The sequence below is a fragment of the Entelurus aequoreus genome, linkage group LG24 (genome assembly GCF_033978785.1).
Source record: "Entelurus aequoreus isolate RoL-2023_Sb linkage group LG24, RoL_Eaeq_v1.1, whole genome shotgun sequence".
Classification (NCBI taxonomy): domain Eukaryota; kingdom Metazoa; phylum Chordata; class Actinopteri; order Syngnathiformes; family Syngnathidae; genus Entelurus; species Entelurus aequoreus.
Genome location: NC_084754.1, coordinates 26,075,853 through 26,094,803, shown reverse-complemented (window position 1 = coordinate 26,094,803; position 18,951 = coordinate 26,075,853). Strand labels below are relative to the sequence as shown.

Sequence of the window (18,951 nt, the reverse complement as noted above, 5' to 3'; positions counted from 1 at the left end):
TTCCCCATTGTTTTCAATGCAGCGAGAGAGATTCGGACCGAGAAAGCGACGATTACCCCATTAATTTGAGCGAGGATGAAAGATTTGTGGATGAGAAACGTTAGAGTGAAGGACTAGAGTGCAGTGCAGGACATATCTTTTTTCGCTCTGACCGTAACTTAGGTACAAGCTGGCTCATTGGATTCCACACTCTCTCCTTTTTCTATTGTGGATCACGGATTTGTATTTTAAACCACCTCGGATACTATATCCTCTTGAAAATGAGAGTCAAGAACGCAAAATGGACATTCACAGTGACTTTTATCTCCACGACAATACATCGGCGAAACACTTTAGCTACGGAGCTAACGTGATAGCATCGGGCTTAACTGCATATAGAAACAAAATAAATAAACCCCTGACTGGAAGGATAGACAGAAAATCAACAATACTATTAAACCATGGACCTGTAAATACACGGTTAATGCTTTCCAGCCTGGCGAAGCTTAACAATGCTGTTGCTAACGACGCCATTGAAGCTAACTTAGCAACCGGACCTCACAGAGCTATGCTAAAAACATTAGCTATCCACCTACGCCAGCCAGCTCTCATCTGCTCATCAACACCCGTGCTCACCTGCGTTCCAGCGATCGACGGTGCGACGAAGGACTTCACCCGATTACAGATGCGGTCGGCGGCCCGGAGACAGAGGAAGTCAAGGTGAGGTCGGCGGCTAGCGCGTCTGCTATCCATCTCAAAGTCCTCCTGGTTGTTTTGCTGTAGTCCGCCGCTAATACACCGATCCCACCTACAACTTTCTTCTTTGCAGTCTTCATTGTTCATTAAACAAATTGCAAAAGATTCACCAACACAGATGTCCAGAATACTGTGGAATTTTGAGATGAAAACAGAGTTTTTTGGATAGGATTCAATGTGTCTGCATACTTCCGTTTCAACCATTGACGTCACGCGCATACGTCATCATACATAGACATTTTCAACCGGAAGTTTAGCGGGAAATTTAAAATTGCACTTTATAAGTTAACCCGGCCGTATTGGCATGTGTTGCAATGTTAAGATTTCATCATTGATATATAAACTATCAGACTGCGTGGTCGGTAGTAGTGGGTTTCAATAGGCCTTTAAGTGAGGAACAAAGCACAAATTAATCCAGACCCTGCTGTACTTAAATAATGAATAAAGCAAAATTGGGTAAGCAGCAGTAAAAGATGTATGAATGGATGTTCTGAACTAGAGATGTCATGGTATGAGCATTTCTTATCACGGTTATTGTTGCCAAAATTATCACGGTTATCATTATTATCGCGGTGATTTTAAATGTCCTCAACATTTTAAGAAAGTACTTATACTGAAATCCTTTAACCAAGTTTTATTTAAAAAAACAGAAAAATCCATCCATTTTCTGCCACTTGTCCCTCTCGTGGTCGCGAGGGGTGCTGGAGCGTATCCCAGCTGCACTCGGACACATTCAAAATGTATATACTGTATGCACCTCAAGTAGAACGTTGAATGTGCACATTAAAGCAACAAAAGCATTATAAACAAACTAATATGGCAGAAACAAAATTATACTATAAATTAGAGATGTCCGATAATATCGGACTGCTGACATTATGGCCGATAAATGCTTTAAAATGTAATATCGGAAATTATCGGTATCGGTTTCAAAAAGTAAAATTTAAGACTTTTTTTAAAACGCCGCTGTATGGAGTGGTACACGGACGTAGGGAGAAGTACAGAGCAGTTGCGTCTCCCAGTTATACTTGCCAACCCTCCCAATTTTCTCGGGAGACTCCCGAATTTCAGTGCCCCTCCCGAAAATCTCCCGGGGCAACCATTCTCCCGAATTTCTCCCGATTTCCACCTAGACAACAATATTGGGGGCGTGCCTTAAAGGCACTGCCTTTGTGCGTCGGCCCAATCACATAATATCTACGGATTTTCACACACCCAAGTGAATGCAAAGCATACTTGGTCAACAGCCACACAGGTCCCACTGAGGGTGGGCAAATAAACAACTTTAACACTGTTACAAATATGCGCCACACTGTGCACCCACACCAAACAAGAATGACAAACACCTTTCGGGAGAACATCCGTACCGTAACACAACATAAACACAACAGAACAAATACTCAGAACCCCTTGCAGCACTAATTCTTCCGGCAATATACCCCCCAACCCCCTCATGCCCTCATGTCTAGGGATGATACTCGAAACCGATTTTCCCGGTTGTTCGATAACAAAAGAACAGAGTCCTCGGACTGTAATCCCTTTTTGAGAACCTGTACCCGTTATCGAGACCACTATAGTAAAGAAAAAGAGTTGGTTCTTTATTCGAATCCCTGGGAACGAATCCCGTCCCGACCAGAAATGCTCCGTGAGACATCACAAGAAATGACGTCATTAGGCGCAGATAGGGCAAGCAGGAAAAACAATGGACCGGAAAAAGCGCTCCAAGGTGTAATAAAGTTCAAAACAAAAGGTATAATCCAATGAATAACTTTACTGAAAGATTTGAGCAGGGTACAAACACATGAAGAACACTTTTACGACCAACCGGAAACATAGCAACCAGGCTAGCAACGCACCTCCTTTACGGCAGCTGTCGCAACGTTCTTAAAGCAACCGCAGCACATACATATATATACAACACATCTCCCTTTTTAAACTTTTGTTTTTCTTTCCTTGTAAACAAAACAAAATCACACTGGATATGTGTTGTCTGTCTAATTATAAATAATGCAGACGAGGCGTGTTGGCTGAGTTCTTGACGTTTACTTTCACAGCGTACTCATAACCTCATTCTTAGCCGCCGGGTGGCGACATGCAACAACACTACCGCGCATGCTCGTCACTCCCGTTGCATGCTGGGTAGTGTAGTTGTTATATTCCCTAGCCTAGCTCATAACATCACATCTTTCCCCCTATAAAGAAATAATGTCAACTCAATAAAGTGTATTTTTAGCTTTAACTTTTCATTTTTTAGCATTGTAACCACATTTGCAAAGAACTTTTCTCCTCATAGAATTTTCTTTCAATAAAGAAAAAGTGCAAAAATGTCAAAGCATCATAACAAACAGTTACCGTAATTTCCGGACTATAAGCCGCACCTGACTATAAGCCGCACCAGCTAAATTGAGGGGAAAATACAGATTGCTCCATATATAAGCCGCACCCGACTATAAGCCACAGGGTTTTGATGTGTAATTACCGTAGTATATAGGGGTTCCTGCTACCACGGAGGGGATTGTCGGGACAGAGATGACTGTTTGGGAACGCAAAGCGTCCCATTTATTATCAATAAATCTTTCAATCATTCAATCAAACTTTCACATCTTTGACATGGCGAACAGCATTCGTGCAGAGTACAAATAATACAACGGTGCAAAGTAATACAAAGTGCTCGCCTGTACGTTATCAAAATAACCAGCCTACCGGTATATGAAAAGTCAGTCTTTAATCATTGTGTCATCGTCTTCCTCCTGCGTACTAAAACCACCGAAATCCTCTTCGTCGGTGTCGGAGAAGAACAGGCCGTAAATAAGCCGCACCCTTGTATAAGCCGCAGGGACCAGAACGAGGGGAAAAAGTAGCGGCTTATAGTCCGGAAATTACGGTACGTCAAATAGCAGCAGAAGTGCACTTTTTGGAGAGCTGTATTATTTTCAGTTTTGTGCCCAAGGGACTGATTTTATTTAACACTATATTATTATTTATACACCTATAGTGATCACAGAGACAGGTTGTTTTTGTGTTACTGTATATATTTGTTTTTCTGAAAATTCCCACTTAATATACTTTGGGTAACAAAAGTCAATATTTATTTATTTTATTTTATTTTTTTAGGGGGGGGGTAACAGTCAATATTTATTTATTTATTAGATCTTATTTTTTTCTTATATAAAAAAAGTGAGCTTTTGTTAAACCAAATATTGTGTGTTTTTTTCCATATACAACAACCTATCTGGACTCGATAAGAGAATCGATAAGGAATCGATTCGATAAGAGGATTCGATAATAGGCTTGAACTTGATAATTTCTTATCAAACATCATCCCTATTCATGTCCCAAATTCCAAGCTGCTTTTATGAGGCATGTTAAAAAAAATAATGCATTTTGTGACTTCAATAATAAATATGGCAGCGCCATGTTGGCATTTTTTTTCCATAACTTGAGTTGATATATTTTGGAAAACCTTGTTACATTGTTTAATGCGTCCAGCTGGGCATCACAACAAAATTAGGCATAATAATGTGTTAATTCCACGACTGTATATATCGGTATTGGTTTATATCGGAATCGGTAATTAAGATTTGGACAATATCGGATATCGGGGAAAAAAGCCATTATCGGACATCTCTACTATAAATAGATAATATAAATGTGACTATTTCGCAAGATAGCTCCTTATGGCTGTAAGACGTAACTGCACTTTTTGTCCACATAGATAAAATAGTGGTCATATATGAGCTCTAGTCTTACACATAGGACTGCACAATTATGGGATTATGGATTATTTTTATCAATATTGAAATCACGATTATTAATCAGGATTATTCATTATGTTAGGTAGAACAGTGTTGGAGTGAAATTTGTAATATCTAATAAAATGCTCTAGACAAACGTTATCCATTTATTTGAAGACAATAATTTGTGTTTTTGTTTATTAATAGTATCAGCATGCCAGCTTTTTATTACATGATGTCTTTATCTCTATTTTTATATTTTCATAGAGACAGTTATTTTTTAAGTTATGTACTAAATGTATGTACATCCATGCTGTATTGGGACGAATCCTTTGAGAGTTTGAGCAGAACAATACGTGGACCTCACAGACAACTCAGCCTGCGTTCAATTCAATGAAATTAAAATACATTTTAGCTAGTATTGATGTTATTGGAACACTAACAAAGTTAACAGTTAAAGGATGAGTGAGCATCCCAGTCAACAAACTACAGACTTTATAAACAAGTTGTGGCAACGTTCCCGACACATTGCCTGCTGCATGGTAACTCTGTCCCAGCAGCTGACGGAAGGACGCAAGTTGCATGTTCAAAATGAAACCGCAACATCAAATATGTTTCTCCTCCAACAGCATTGCGCTCTTAAATGCACACCAAGACTCCACGGAAGTAGAAGCAATTGAAATGAAGTGAAACGAAGCGATCGGCTCCATTTACTCGTAGGGAACATTTTCAAAGCAAAGTCTGTGTAGTCGCCACAATGTTTTCTCGAGCTGAACGCCTCTAGTGCGCAGGGGCTTCAGTTTCCAGGAAGTAAGCAGTGTTGGCTTAAATGCATTAATACATTTTTTGATAATTTTTTTTTGGTAATTAAAAATTTAAACGGTATTAACCGTCTGGAATTTTACTGCGATTTATCATTATACCGTTTACCGTTACATCCCTATTCTGAACCAAAAATCACTACATACTCTCTAATGTTCGCTAGTGTTACCATATCTGAGTTATTGTGTAGAAATATGGGGAAATTACTACTACAGGTACACTTCATTCACTAACCATGTTACAAAAAAGTCAGTTAGAAAATTGCAGTACATAATGTTGGATTTAGAGCACCCCCAAACTCTTTATTTATAGAATCAAAAATATTTAAATTGTATTATTTGTTGTATTTGCAAACCCCTTAAAGTATGCACAAAGCAAACTAAAACTTGATACCCAAGAATGTACAACAATTCTTCTCAACAAAAGAGGAGAAATATTACCTTATGGAAAAATGTTACTTAAAACATTTTGTATGCACGTACAACACTTGAAACCTTTTTAGTATATTGAAATGTGGAGTTAAATTATGGTATGGATTGAACAAAGAAATCAAACAAAGTACTAATATGATCCAGTTTAGGGAATGTGGTAAAAAATTATTTGTGATAATGACATTTTAAAATGATTAAATGTAACATCTTTATTTGTCTTTATCGATCGATCATCAAATATATCAAAACAATATCCAATTATTTGTATAGTAACATGTTTGCAATTGTTTTGCACATTTATTCAACATTTAAACGCTAAACTCCAACAATTCAGTATTATTTTCTTAGTATTACACAAAATAAAACTCTGTGTACGCTTTTCTTTTTCTTTTTCTATCTGGAAAATATGTGCTGGGGGTCCATGGAAGCAATTAAGGCAATTAATTTAAAAACAAACTAGCAAAAGAGGATGGAGTGAAACTTAAGACCATTTTTGTTTTCTTCTAAAGTATTAAACTACTGGTACAAATGAAATTGAAGCAAAAACTTCACATTAACATTACAAAGTACAGTACAAGGAACTGAGCTGATAATAATATATTGATAGTTAAACTGCAAAGCTAATGTATTCTTATACACTAGGCTTTTTACCTGGAGCAGACGTAGAGGATGATGACGATGTCGTAGAGGATGATAACGCTATTTCTTCCCCAGTGTTGTTGGCTTCAGCCAAGTCGCCAAAGGTGCCAAATGCAGGAGTTGTAGCCGTACATCTAACTTGGCTGCACTCTTCAGCCAGGAGATAAATCCTGTGTTTAACCAGGTGCTTCCTCAGATTGGAAGTATTCCCGCCACTTGCCTTGATTTTTGCAAGCGTAACCTGTCTTTTCATCGCATTTTGAAAAGACGTGCCACACTTTAGAGCGTTTTCTATTTGGCGTGGTTGGGCTTTTGTCATGAAACATTGATGGGCTGCAAGATTACTAAGAGCATGTCCGCTTCGAAGTCGCCTGTTTTCCTCTCAAGTGCTAGCAAGTACTTGCCACTTGCAGGTGCTCATTCAAACAGATGTGACGTCACACGCAACCCAGACACCGAAAAATGGCACCGCTGGATATTACGTGAATCGGTGCCCGGTAGTATCGGCTCGTTTCGGTCGGTGTCAAAAAAGTACCGGATCCGGTGCCCATCCCTTTTTAACAAAAGCATGATCATAGTGTAAGACATTTTTATTTTGTAAATGTAGTTAAACCAGATGTATAGCGTAGCGTGTTTATTTTGAAGCCATAAAAGTGATTGGTTTGAGAAAGTGTCTTGAAATGTTTTGCTGTTGGATCGACTGTTTGCAATAAATGATAATAAAAATGTCTCCTTTCGACTTCCTGCCGACCGTCTTTCATTTCTGTTGAGCTTTTATGTCATCTTACTTACTAAAGCAGTCACAGTAACAATCTAAATGTTATGTTATCACTGCACCTTAACTGTAATCTCAACACCAGGGGTCCCCAAACTTTTTGACTCGGGGGCCGCATTGGGTTAAAAAAATCTGGCCGGGGCCAGGCTGTGTATATATATATATATATATATATATATATATATATATATATATATATATATATATATATATATACTGTATATATACACATTGTCTTTATAATCCGTTTTGTCATTTAACATCAATTAACATTGGTGTTCATCAACATTTAACATTGTCACGTTATCGATGGGAAAAATTATTTTTAGACAATATGATTTGCCTGAGCGACTAGGAGACACCAAGAGTAACAAGCGGTAGAAAATGGATTAGAAAGGAAAGATTAAAAAAAAAAAAAAAAAATATTGTATTTTTTTTTTTTTTTTAACTTGGGACTTCCTGTGGGCCGGATTTTGGATGCTGGGGGGCCGGATCCGGCCCGCGGGCCGTAGTTTGGGGACCCCTGCTCAACACGGAAGTGAAGCACCACCTACCTCTAGAACGTCACGCGGAGCAGTTGTTTTCTGCAGGAATGTCTCCTCTACTCACGGCAAAAAATAGTCCTTTGTTGTCGGGAAAACAACTTGCCATGGCTTTGAACCCCATATTTCTATAAGAAAGCCTTTCCTTTGTCCAGTTCTGCTTGCTTGTGGCTCATCAGTAGCAAGTGAACTGCAGCCAAATTCTCCTTGCTACAGCACCGCCCGAGGGTCAAAAAGGGCACATGTGCGTTAAACAGCCATTAAAAAAATGTATGCCGTTATTTAAATTTATAGTTAATGCGTTAGCTTTGTCAGCCCTACTGTAAACACATTGGCAGATCCTTGCATTGACATTTTAACCTTGCTAGCAAACACTGGGGTCCAAACTTGTGATTGACATAACTGAGGTGTTTCTCAAAGCACCCCTCTAAGTCTGCAGAGGATAATTTCACGACACCTAGTGTGTGTGTGTGTGTGTGTGACTATCGTTGGGACTTTAACTTTAATTTTCCTTTTTAGCGGTTAGAATTGTTTTCCATAATGGGACTTTTGTAACTAAGGTGTTGCTGTAGCTTGTTTACTTCAGATAGTCAGTACACTTTTGTTCAACTTCTTCAATCACTCTAGTGGTATTTAAAAAATAAAAAATAAATACATTTTAGGTCCTCTCTTTTTCATTATTTGGGCTATTCAACTGATGGCCCGTGAGTTCAGTTCAAAATAATTCTCACATTCTTGCAGCAGATTCTTAAAAACACTCGTGTTGTCATGGAGATAATATTTGACTAGCTTTTTTTAAAACCGCATAGCGCTACGTTACTCGACAAAATAAATAAACCAAAATCCAATGTCTACTGTAGAGGATGTTGGTCCTCCGAAATTTACAAAATCAGACTAATAGTGAAGGCAGAAGTCCCCCCTTAGCTTTTTGTGAATGTGGCCCCCAAAATATTTTAGTAGAATGTACCTGCTGTAGGGTGAAAATTCCATAGGATTGCATGTGCAGAAAGGGGCAGCAGGGGCCCTTGCTAAAAGGATTTCTGTTCAACAGCCCACATCTCAAGTATTCAAATGTGTCGTCAAGTTTATTTTTTCTTACGAATCTGATCTTATTTGTGATTTGTCGACTTGAAGGTCACCTTAGTTTAGTTTTGAACAGTCTATAATGCTTCATGTTTTCTGCAAAATGTCATCATTTTGCTGCAACGTGTTAAGAGCAGCTTTGTTTCCATGGTGACAGAGAACATGGTGAGGGGATTGGACGATGATGAGACCAGCTTCCTGGACGAGGTTTCCCGGCAACAGAGTCTGGTGGAGAAGCAACGCAGGGATGAAGAGAAACAAGAACTGTTGGAATACAGAATATCCTTTTGATTATTTTCAACATTTTATTTAATGTGTCACTGGGGGTAACTCATTTTGCGGTGTCATTTTATCGGTTTGCTTGTTTTAATGTCTGGCAAACCATCTTGTTGACAAACATCAAGCAACGTTTTGCTGGATGCAGTCTGGCGAGCAGGGAATGGTCACTCTAAAATAAGAAACAAGCTGTCGTTGTCACAAGCATTGAACCCATCTTAGTTAAAGACTGCATTTTAACACAGGTCTAGAATCAGCATTTATACATCATAATAGAAAGTACATCACATTGAAATGTACTTGTATCAGAATACACATTTCATCAATAAGCTCAATGGCGGTTTAGATTTATCAGTCAGTCAATCAATGAAAAATGTATTGATACAGCACTTTTCATACACAGACAAGTTACAACACAGTGCTTTACACCAATTAAAAAGAACGACACGCTATATGCACACTCACACAGAACTGTTGACATTAAAAAGACATGGCATGGCACTGAGAATTGAGGAAAATGCCACTTTTAAGGTGTCTAAACTGGAGAATAACTCAAATTTAACAGCTACAAATAATATAAAATATATTTTAAATATAAATATAAATAATAAAGACATTAAAACATCAAATAGTAAAATTAATAGTAGTAATAATGTAATAGCAGTTAATAAAATAGAAAAAAAACCCAGAATAAATACCTTTTTAGAGTTTAAAACATTTTTAAAAAGGTGTGCCTTTTAACCTTTTTTTTTGTTACTTTATTACTAGCAAATCAATATTTTAATCACACTTTAATAGCCTAATCTTGAGTCCACCATGGTGGTTACAAATCAATTTCACTGTCCAAATAGTTCTGGACCAATACACCCCTTCACCCTACTTTTTCACTTGGAATGGTCACTCTAAAATAAGAAACAAGCTGTCGTTGTCACAAGCATTGAACCCATCTTAGTTAAAGACTGCATTTTAACACAGGTCTAGAATCAGCATTTATACATCATAATAGAAAGTACATCACATTGAAATGTACTTGAATCAGAATACACATTTCCTCAATAAGCTCAATGGCGGTTTAGATTTATCAGTCAGTCAATCAATGAAAAATGTATTGATACAGCACTTTTCATACACAGACAAGTTACAACACAGTGCTTTACACCAATTAAAAAGAACGACACGCTATATGCACACTCACACCGAACTGTTGACATTAAAAAGACATGGCATGGTACTGAGAATTGAGGAAAATGCCACTTTTAAGGTGTCTAAACTGGAGAATAACTAAAATTTAACAGCTACAAATAATATAAAATATATTTTAAATATAAATAATAAAGACATTAAAACATCAAATAGTAAAATTAATAGTAGTAATAATGTAATAGCAGTTAATAAAATAGAAAAAAACCCCAGAATAAATACCTTTTTAGAGTTTAAAACATTTTTAAAAAGGTGTGCCTTTTAACCTTTTTTTTTGTTACTTCATTACTAGCAAATCAATATTTTAATCACACTTTAATAGCCTAATCTTGAGTCCACCATGGTGGTTACAAATCAATTTCACTGTCCAAATAGTTCTGGACCAATACACCCCTTCACCCTACTTTTTCACTTGGAATGGTCACTCTAAAATAAGAAACAAGCTGTCGTTGTCACAAGCATTGAACCCATCTTAGTTAAAGACTGCATTTTAACACAGGTCTAGAATCAGCATTTATACATCATAATAGAAAGTACATCACATTGAAATGTACTTGAATCAGAATACACATTTCCTCAATAAGCTCAATGGCGGTTTAGATTTATCAGTCAGTCAATCAATGAAAAATGTATTGATACAGCACTTTTCATACACAGACAAGTTACAACACAGTGCTTTACACCAATTAAAAAGAACGACACGCTATATGCACACTCACACAGAACTGTTGACATTAAAAAGACATGGCATGGCACTGAGAATTGAGGAAAATGCCACTTTTAAGGTGTCTAAACTGGAGAATAACTAAAATTTAACAGCTACAAATAATATAAAATATATTTTAAATATAAATAATAAAGACATTAAAACATCAAATAGTAAAATTAATAGTAGTAATAATGTAATAGCAGTTAATAAAATAGAAAAAAAAACAGAATAAACACCTTTTTAGAGTTTAAAACGTTTTTAAAAAGGTGTGCCTTTTAACCTTTTTTTTGTTACTTTATTACTAGCAAATCAATATTTTAATCACACTTTAATAGCCTAATCTTGAGTCCACCATGGTGGTTACAAATCAATTTCACTGTCCAAATAGTTCTGGACCTTAATTTATTTGTCAAAGAGCACCAAAACTAAAACACCTGTAGTTGCAGAATCTAAATCAAAATCAATGACCTGCATTATGACTTTCCTGTATGTTGTATGTTCTGTGCTCTTCAAGCTCTTTAGCTTCCCTTCCCTCTCCCTACAAAACAACCAGTGTTTGTCTGCACATGACAACATAGTGGGTTGTCATGGAAACTGCATCATCTTGTTGTAACTACGGTGACCATTTTCAAGCAGTGGTTTGCCACTGTGAGCTCTATAAGCGTTTATCTCAACCACACATACATCGATCCCATGCTCAGCTGTGTCCCCTCAGCTAAAGATGCCACCTTTTCCTGTTTTAGCCTCCTACCATACCACTTACTACTCTCTCTGGTCCCTGCCCAATGTTTTTTTTAGCCTCTCACAACTGTGTCATTTATTGAAGATTAAATGGGGTGGCCTGTCATGACTCCCATGTGCAAAAAGTCAAATGTTTACTGGTTGATGTTCTTCTGTTCCCGTTTTGTATGCTTCATAAATGTTATTTAAGCTTAATTCTGTATTGCCACAGTGCTGTAGCAAAGCAAGTGCCCCCCGACAGCCGTCCAGAGCCAGAGAAGAAGGCAGCACCAAAACATTCAGTATTGGAGCAAAAGACCAGCCACTTGTCTCAGGCCCATTTACTGGTTGGGGCAGTCAAAAGACGCAGGTACACACACACACACACATCACTCAACCTACTACTTATACTACGCTTAGTTAACTTGTCTGCATGTCACAGACTAAGTTAGACACAATCTTGATATTTTTTACTTTCATTTATTATGTAAAATCTCTAAATAAATAAAAATATATTGTCCAAGACAGAATAATGCAGATTCTGACAAAACATGCTCAGTATTAGTACGTTCTTTACAATCAAAAGTCACAAGCGGTTAAAAACAGGCAAATTGACCGAGCTCGTTGATTTCATGGGTCTTTATGAATAGATTTTAATTCTCCAAGTTGAGATAAATGTAAGTAAGCTAGAACCCTATCCTCTCATGTAAAAAAAGCAACAACTGCGTGCATTCCAGTTGTGCAGCATTCTCTAGTATGTTAATGCGCCCCTTCATCCAAGATGCGTGTTTTGGGTGGAGCAAGTCTTAAATGTTGGAGTTCTCTTTCAAATCTGTCCTTTCATGTATTCTCCCAAAGAGAAACTGCACTTTTTTGGGGAATTTTGCCTATCATTCACAATCATTAGGAAATGACAAGAACACATGTCTTTTTTTAATCTTTTTTTTTAGGATTCTTAAAAAAAAAAAAGACTGTTTCAAAATGCAACTAAATGGTCTAAACAACTTTAAAACCCTCCATTAACGTTTTATATACATGCGACAAGTATATATATAATTTAGTAAAAGACACGTTCATAACAATATGTAATATGTACAATATTTACTGTATTTTGGTCATTTTAAGCATTACCGGAACTTTTTTCCTCAGTGCATTGATTTCAGTGCTCATAACAACACACTTCCTACTTTCTTCAACAAATGTGTGCCCCTACTTGCGTCAACTAAAGCATGTGTGTTCTAATCTTGGCATATACGGAGGATGAACTACTGGTTATAAAAGCCGAATGAGCATGACGAGAGGGTGAAATGTTGGAGCAGACGGAAGCCAAGAGAGCCTGACCGGCATGACTTGGTGCTGTAAATGTGGAGCTTGGAGCCAAGCTATGCCAACAGAAATGGAGTGCTTTTGCTGCACTGAGTGGAAAACAATGGTATTATCGCTGGAAAGGCTTTTTTGTATCTGCGAGGACGACGCTGCTCATAGAAACTGCATCAGTGTGCTAACAAACCCTACAGTGGTAAAAAAAAATGTTCAACTTATTCAAAATCAACTGAAACGTCCCCAGCCAGCAGTGTTTGCTTTTACAATAATAATGTCGCCACAACTTGGTTATTATGCAGGTTACGGAACATAAATTAAGTATTGTTAGCAGTTTTTGGATGCTTTTTTAGAGTGATTCAGAGGCAGAATCGATTGCTCCCATTAGAAGCATTGCTAGCCACCTAAAAAAGCCAATTATTACAAATTAGAATGCAAAAAACATGTGTTCTTGTCTCTCATAAGGTTTGTGAATAATAGGCAAAATTCAACAAAATTGTGCGATTCCTCTTTAAGTACTTTTGCTCTCATACACTTTGGAGGGTGGAATAAGTCCAGTGCCCCTGGAAGTTGAGACATTATGGCCCAATCCCAATACACCCCTTCACCCTACTTTTTAGCCCTACATTTTGCGCGTTCCCGTGAAGGTAGTAGTGTCCCAATGACTCCTTGCATGTAGGGGTAGTGGGCATAACGAGGAGTAGGGGGTATGAATCTGGCCCTTCAGAGTGAGGCATTTCAGATGCTGACTCGCTCGTGTAGGGCCAAAGAAAAAAAGCACAATTTCTGCATAAGTTGTATATTATATTACATGTAAGTTTGGAACGATTGTAATGTTAGCCTGCTAGCCACTCTAGCTAATGTTAGGCTAAAATACTCGATAATAATAATGTGAATACATTAATCTTACATACCTTCACAAAATTCACAAGTGACAACATTCGTAGATGGCTGCTTCTTTTCTGTGTAGTTCCTTTGTTTATTCATCAACCGAAGCATGGGCGCCGATTTACATCTCTGCCAGTGTGTGCTCGATGTGTGTGTATTAAAAAAAAAATAGACGTTCAGCGAAGTTACAGTAATATCCCATATTATTTGTGGCTTTATTATTTTGTAAAACGGACCAAACTCGCCACAAAATTAAATACAACAAGATTGATTGTTAAAAAATTATTTTAAAGGTTGAAAGCTGCCATCAATCCCACGTGGGTGCTCGGGCCCCGAAGCACCCACGGGATCGGCGCCTATGAACCGAAGCATGATGAATGTAAAAAAAACAATCTCAGCCGTTAACTCCATTGCTGTCAGGTTTGTTGTGTAATGGTGGAACTATAAGGTTTTACAGTACACCGCTTCTAATAAAGTAATGTGGTATTAATGAATTAAGAAAGGTACTACTACCTTTGGAAAACACCTGTAGTTATTTTTTAATCCACATGTGCTGCTGTGCGGCGGTGACGTTGCTGAGCCGCGACGTATTCGTGTGTCAAAACGCACAACCTGAGCTCATGCAATCATAATAATCGTCCAAAGGAATAATGACAAAATAACAGCAATTCTACCGGTTAAGAAAAAGGGTGTGTGAAAGGCAATATGAAGGTATTTGGGCTTCAGAACTATCAATAAAAATGACGCTTTAAACACAGAGGTGCCGCTCTGCAAGCTCTGCTTTAAAACACGCCTCACCAAATACAGTCAATACAGCATTACTACCGTTGCTTCAAATTTAGGAAAACATTTAAATAACAAACATTCAGACCTGCATAAGGAGTTCAAAGCGTGGCAGGTAATATAGTTAACAGCTTCCCCCGTGCACATACACACTAGATACGAGACACGCATAGAGCTGGTTGGCTTGTTGAAAATTATTAGAGCAGTCCAAACCGCCCGTGTAATGTAAAATAATGCAAGTGAATTGACTGCATTTCGTAACAAATTCCAACTTTTTAATTTGTGTTTTATCTTTAACAATGTGTGTTTTACATGCTACTTGTCTTATCTGTGTATTTGTACCCTTGTTTTCACTGTTTATTCATTATTGTATATGTCTTAAAGCACAGGTCAAAATTGGCAACCATAAATCATGAAGCATTTAATACAATGTCAATAAAGCTTTCTCTTCTATTGTAACCTAATTCTAGATTATGGCAGGCTTTAGGTAATCTGTAAAATAATTCTAAACTGTTGTTTAAGTGCAATAGGAAAAGCCCATGGGTTTAATGCACCTTTTAATTTTAATATTGTTCTTTGGGTGCATTAAGAAACAAATCATAAATGTTCTGTTACAATTAAGCCAGTTAAATTGTTTGTGTTCTCCTTTATTTTGAAAAGTATCAAATTATTGAAATACATAACAATATACATTTTGTTACCAAAATATTGGTGTTGATACAACTCTAGGTAGGACGTATGTGCGAACGTACCTATGTACCGGTAGTCGCTTACGTGCCCGAACATAAACTATGCAGTGACGTAGCAAGTGGTGTCCCAATTTCTAAGGAAGATTACAAAGTGTTACCCCTTTAATTTTAATATTGTTCTTTGGGTGCATTAAGAAACATATCATAAATGTTCTGTTAAAATTAAGCCAGTTAAATTGTTTGTGTTCTCCTTTATTTTGAAAAGTATCAAATTATTGAAATACATAACAATATACATTTTGGTACCAAAATATTGGTGTTGATACAACTCTAGGTAGGACGTATGTGTGAACATACCTATGTACCGGTAGTCGCTTACGTGCCCGAACATAAACTATGCAGTGACGTAGCAAGTGGTGTCCCAATTTCTAGGGAAGATTACAAAGTGTTACCCCTTTTTACTTCTTGTTGAGGGCTAGTGGTACTGAGTGAGGGCAAGTGGTAGTGAGTGAGGGGGTGTATTGGGATTGGGCCTATATTGCACTTGAAGTTTAGATGCAGTGTACACCACACATAATAAAATGATACAAGTAATTTCCAGAAAGCTATCAAATCTACTCTGATAGCTTCAAGTATGTACATCATGTAACGTTTGAGTAGATTGATTTTTTGATAGTTCATATCGATTGATTGATTGATTGATTGAGACTTTTATTAGTAGGTTGCACAGTGAAGTACATATTCCGTACAATTGACCACTAAATGGTAACACCCGAATAAGTTTTTCAACTTGTTTAAGTCGGGGTCCACTTAAATTGATTCATGATACAGATATATACTATCATATATACTATCATCATAATACAGTCATCACACAAGATAATCACATTGAATTATTTACGTTATTTACAATCAGGGGTGTGGAGGGGGGGGGGGTATGGACATCAAGTAGTGGACATAGAGAGAGAGAGAGAGAGAGAGAGAGAGAGAGAGAGAGAGAGATCAAAAGGCATAAGAAAAAGTATCTGCATTTGATTGTTTACATTTGATTATTAGCAATCCGGGGAGGGTGTTAGTTTAGGGTTGTAGCTGCCTGGAGGTGAACTTTTATTGCGGTTTTGAAGGAGGATAGAGATGCCCTTTCTTTTATACCTGTTGGGAGCGCATTCCACATTGATGTGGCATAGAAAGAGAATGAGTTAAGACCTTTGTTAGTTCGGAATCTGGGTTTAACGTGGTTAGTGGAGCTCCCCCTGGTGTTGTGGTTATGGCGGTCATTTACGTTAAGGAAGTAGTTTGACATGTACTTCGGTATCAGGGAGGTGCAGCGGATTTTATAGACTAGGCTCAGTGCAAGTTGTTTAACTCTGTTGTTCAACTTGTCAGGTTTCATGCTCCCCCTAGCAAACACAAAAACACGCACACAAATATGTGAATACAAACCGCTATCTAAGCCCTCACTGACGCTTCACTGCTTCACAAACATTTGTATGAAACATAACACATAACATCATGGTGGCTATAATATAAAGTGAAACAAAGTTTTTTTTTTTACGGACTTACATCCAGCCGGGAAGGAAACTCTGTTTACCTGCATGTACGCAATACATCACCATCGCAACACACTTACACATGGCAAGCACTGCCTGGATGGTTACGGCCTTTTCATATTTAAAGTGTCATCTTTTTCATGGATATCAATGACATTCTCAAATGTTAGTAAAACTTCATAATCCACGATTTTCACAAAGCCATAAAAGGCGTCATGGCAAAGTCTGCCTCATAAGTAATGAGCCTACCTTCATTCCAGACTTAATCACTTTTGCTTAAATTACGCTGTGTGGGCGTGTCGACATGCTGCATGGGAGAATACGAATAAGTGAAACATGCGTAACTTCGAGCGCATTAAAAACCACTTCAGCGCAAACGGGAGAATAGGGCTCTTAGTTTTTCTGAGAATACTACTGTTGGTATTTATGCACCTATGAGCAGAGGTAAGATGGGACGAGACCAAGTATTAATTTATGAATAAAAGTCAACCAATGCGAACATACAGATATGGAAACTCATCAACAGCGTACCAAGTACAATAGTGAACATGATTTCCACAGCCAGTCAATAAGCATAAAGCACAGTGGTAAACAGTGCCCAGCTTTTAAGTAATAATATTTTATGAATCTGTTAACAGTATTGCCATTTAGTAGACATGCCATACACAAATGTACATGAGTATTTATTTAGAAGTCAAGTCTTAACATGGTAAATATCTTGAAATACGAAAATAAAATCAATGAATAATACCATATGTCACCCTTATGTGTGACAAGCTGCTGATTAAACTTGTGTGCCAAGGCCTCATACTCAGGTCGGTATGCTTGTGTTTATCAATGTTTACCTCTGCAAGAAGCTGACACCTGCTTGAGCTAAAAACCCCTTCAGAGGTAGTTACAGTGGAACATCTGAGATTTTTTGTATGTGATCTACTTCTTCATGCTGGTCCAACTCCAAAATGTTTTAATTAGACAAGTTTCCCACCCGTATTATCAGGTTTTCTCCCACAGTTTAAAAACATACATGCTTAATGAGAAGCTCTAGTCAATCTCTGTGATTGACTGTTGAGCAGTGCAGGGTATACCCTGCCTCCAAACTTGCACTAAAGATCACCATGGAGAATAGGAGTACATGACTTACACTAACAAATGGAGCATATGGCCAACAAACAATATGATTAATCTGAGGATATAACAATAAACGGTATTAATGATAATCGTGGTAAAACGCAACAGTTAGTATTACCGTTTTTATATTAAAATTATCAGAACGGTGATGAATACCTGTACATTGACAAACTCACAGACGGTCTAGCTCCCTAACTTAAATGCTAATATGAAAACAATAGACATTAACGTCTTTCTCCTGTAAGAAACAACATACCTAAATCTAAACTTATATAAACACATTGCTGTCTGAGCAACTAAGATATTCGATTGTGCACATTGAATGTACAAGCTATGCTCTCTTAGAACAGAGTGATTTATGTATACTTGGAGGACCGCTGAACAGTAGAATGCCACAACGCCCGCCAGATCACTCAAGCGTAAGAAACACTAAAAATGCAAAATAGTAGGCTTTCTAACATAGGTTTTATTTATTATAGTTATTTAAAAAATATAAATATTTCAGTGTGGTTATAAGTAGAGGTGGGGGAATTGATACATTTTTAGATGCATCGCAGTTTGGACATTGATGATTATAAAATCAGTTAGTAAAAGTGAATAATCGATACTCTTTTTATTTATTGTACATAGAGTAATGTAGACCGTTTAAAATTTGGCTGACTGCAGCGAGCCTCTCACCGAGAGATCCGACCAGCTCCTTTATTATAGAGCACTTATGTTCCAGTTTTGCACACATTTCCATTAACTTGTTAATTGTGATAGTAATTAATTTAAGTTTTTCTTATTCCAAATAAATGATATAACATGTACTAAAAAAAACTGCAGGCAGACACTTTGTGTTCTTTGTGTTTGTGGATAAAAATAATCATGTTCCTGAAATAATCATTAAACTTGTGTTATGTGTTGGTACATATTATTTTACAGTAC

At 37.3% G+C, this 18,951-nt stretch overlaps 1 protein-coding gene across 5 annotated transcripts in view; it reads left to right on the top strand.

Moving 5' to 3' along the window:
• Nucleotides 1-18,951, top strand: part of psme3ip1 (proteasome activator subunit 3 interacting protein 1) — a 111,382-nt gene that overhangs the window by 5,084 nt on the left and 87,347 nt on the right. For all 5 annotated transcript variants that reach the window (XM_062035826.1, XM_062035827.1, XM_062035824.1 and 2 more), the window contains exons 4-5: nt 8,919-9,041; nt 11,898-12,036. In XM_062035826.1, the coding sequence (XP_061891810.1) occupies nt 8,919-9,041; nt 11,898-12,036 (262 nt within the window). The remainder of the gene's footprint in view (nt 1-8,918; nt 9,042-11,897; nt 12,037-18,951) is intronic.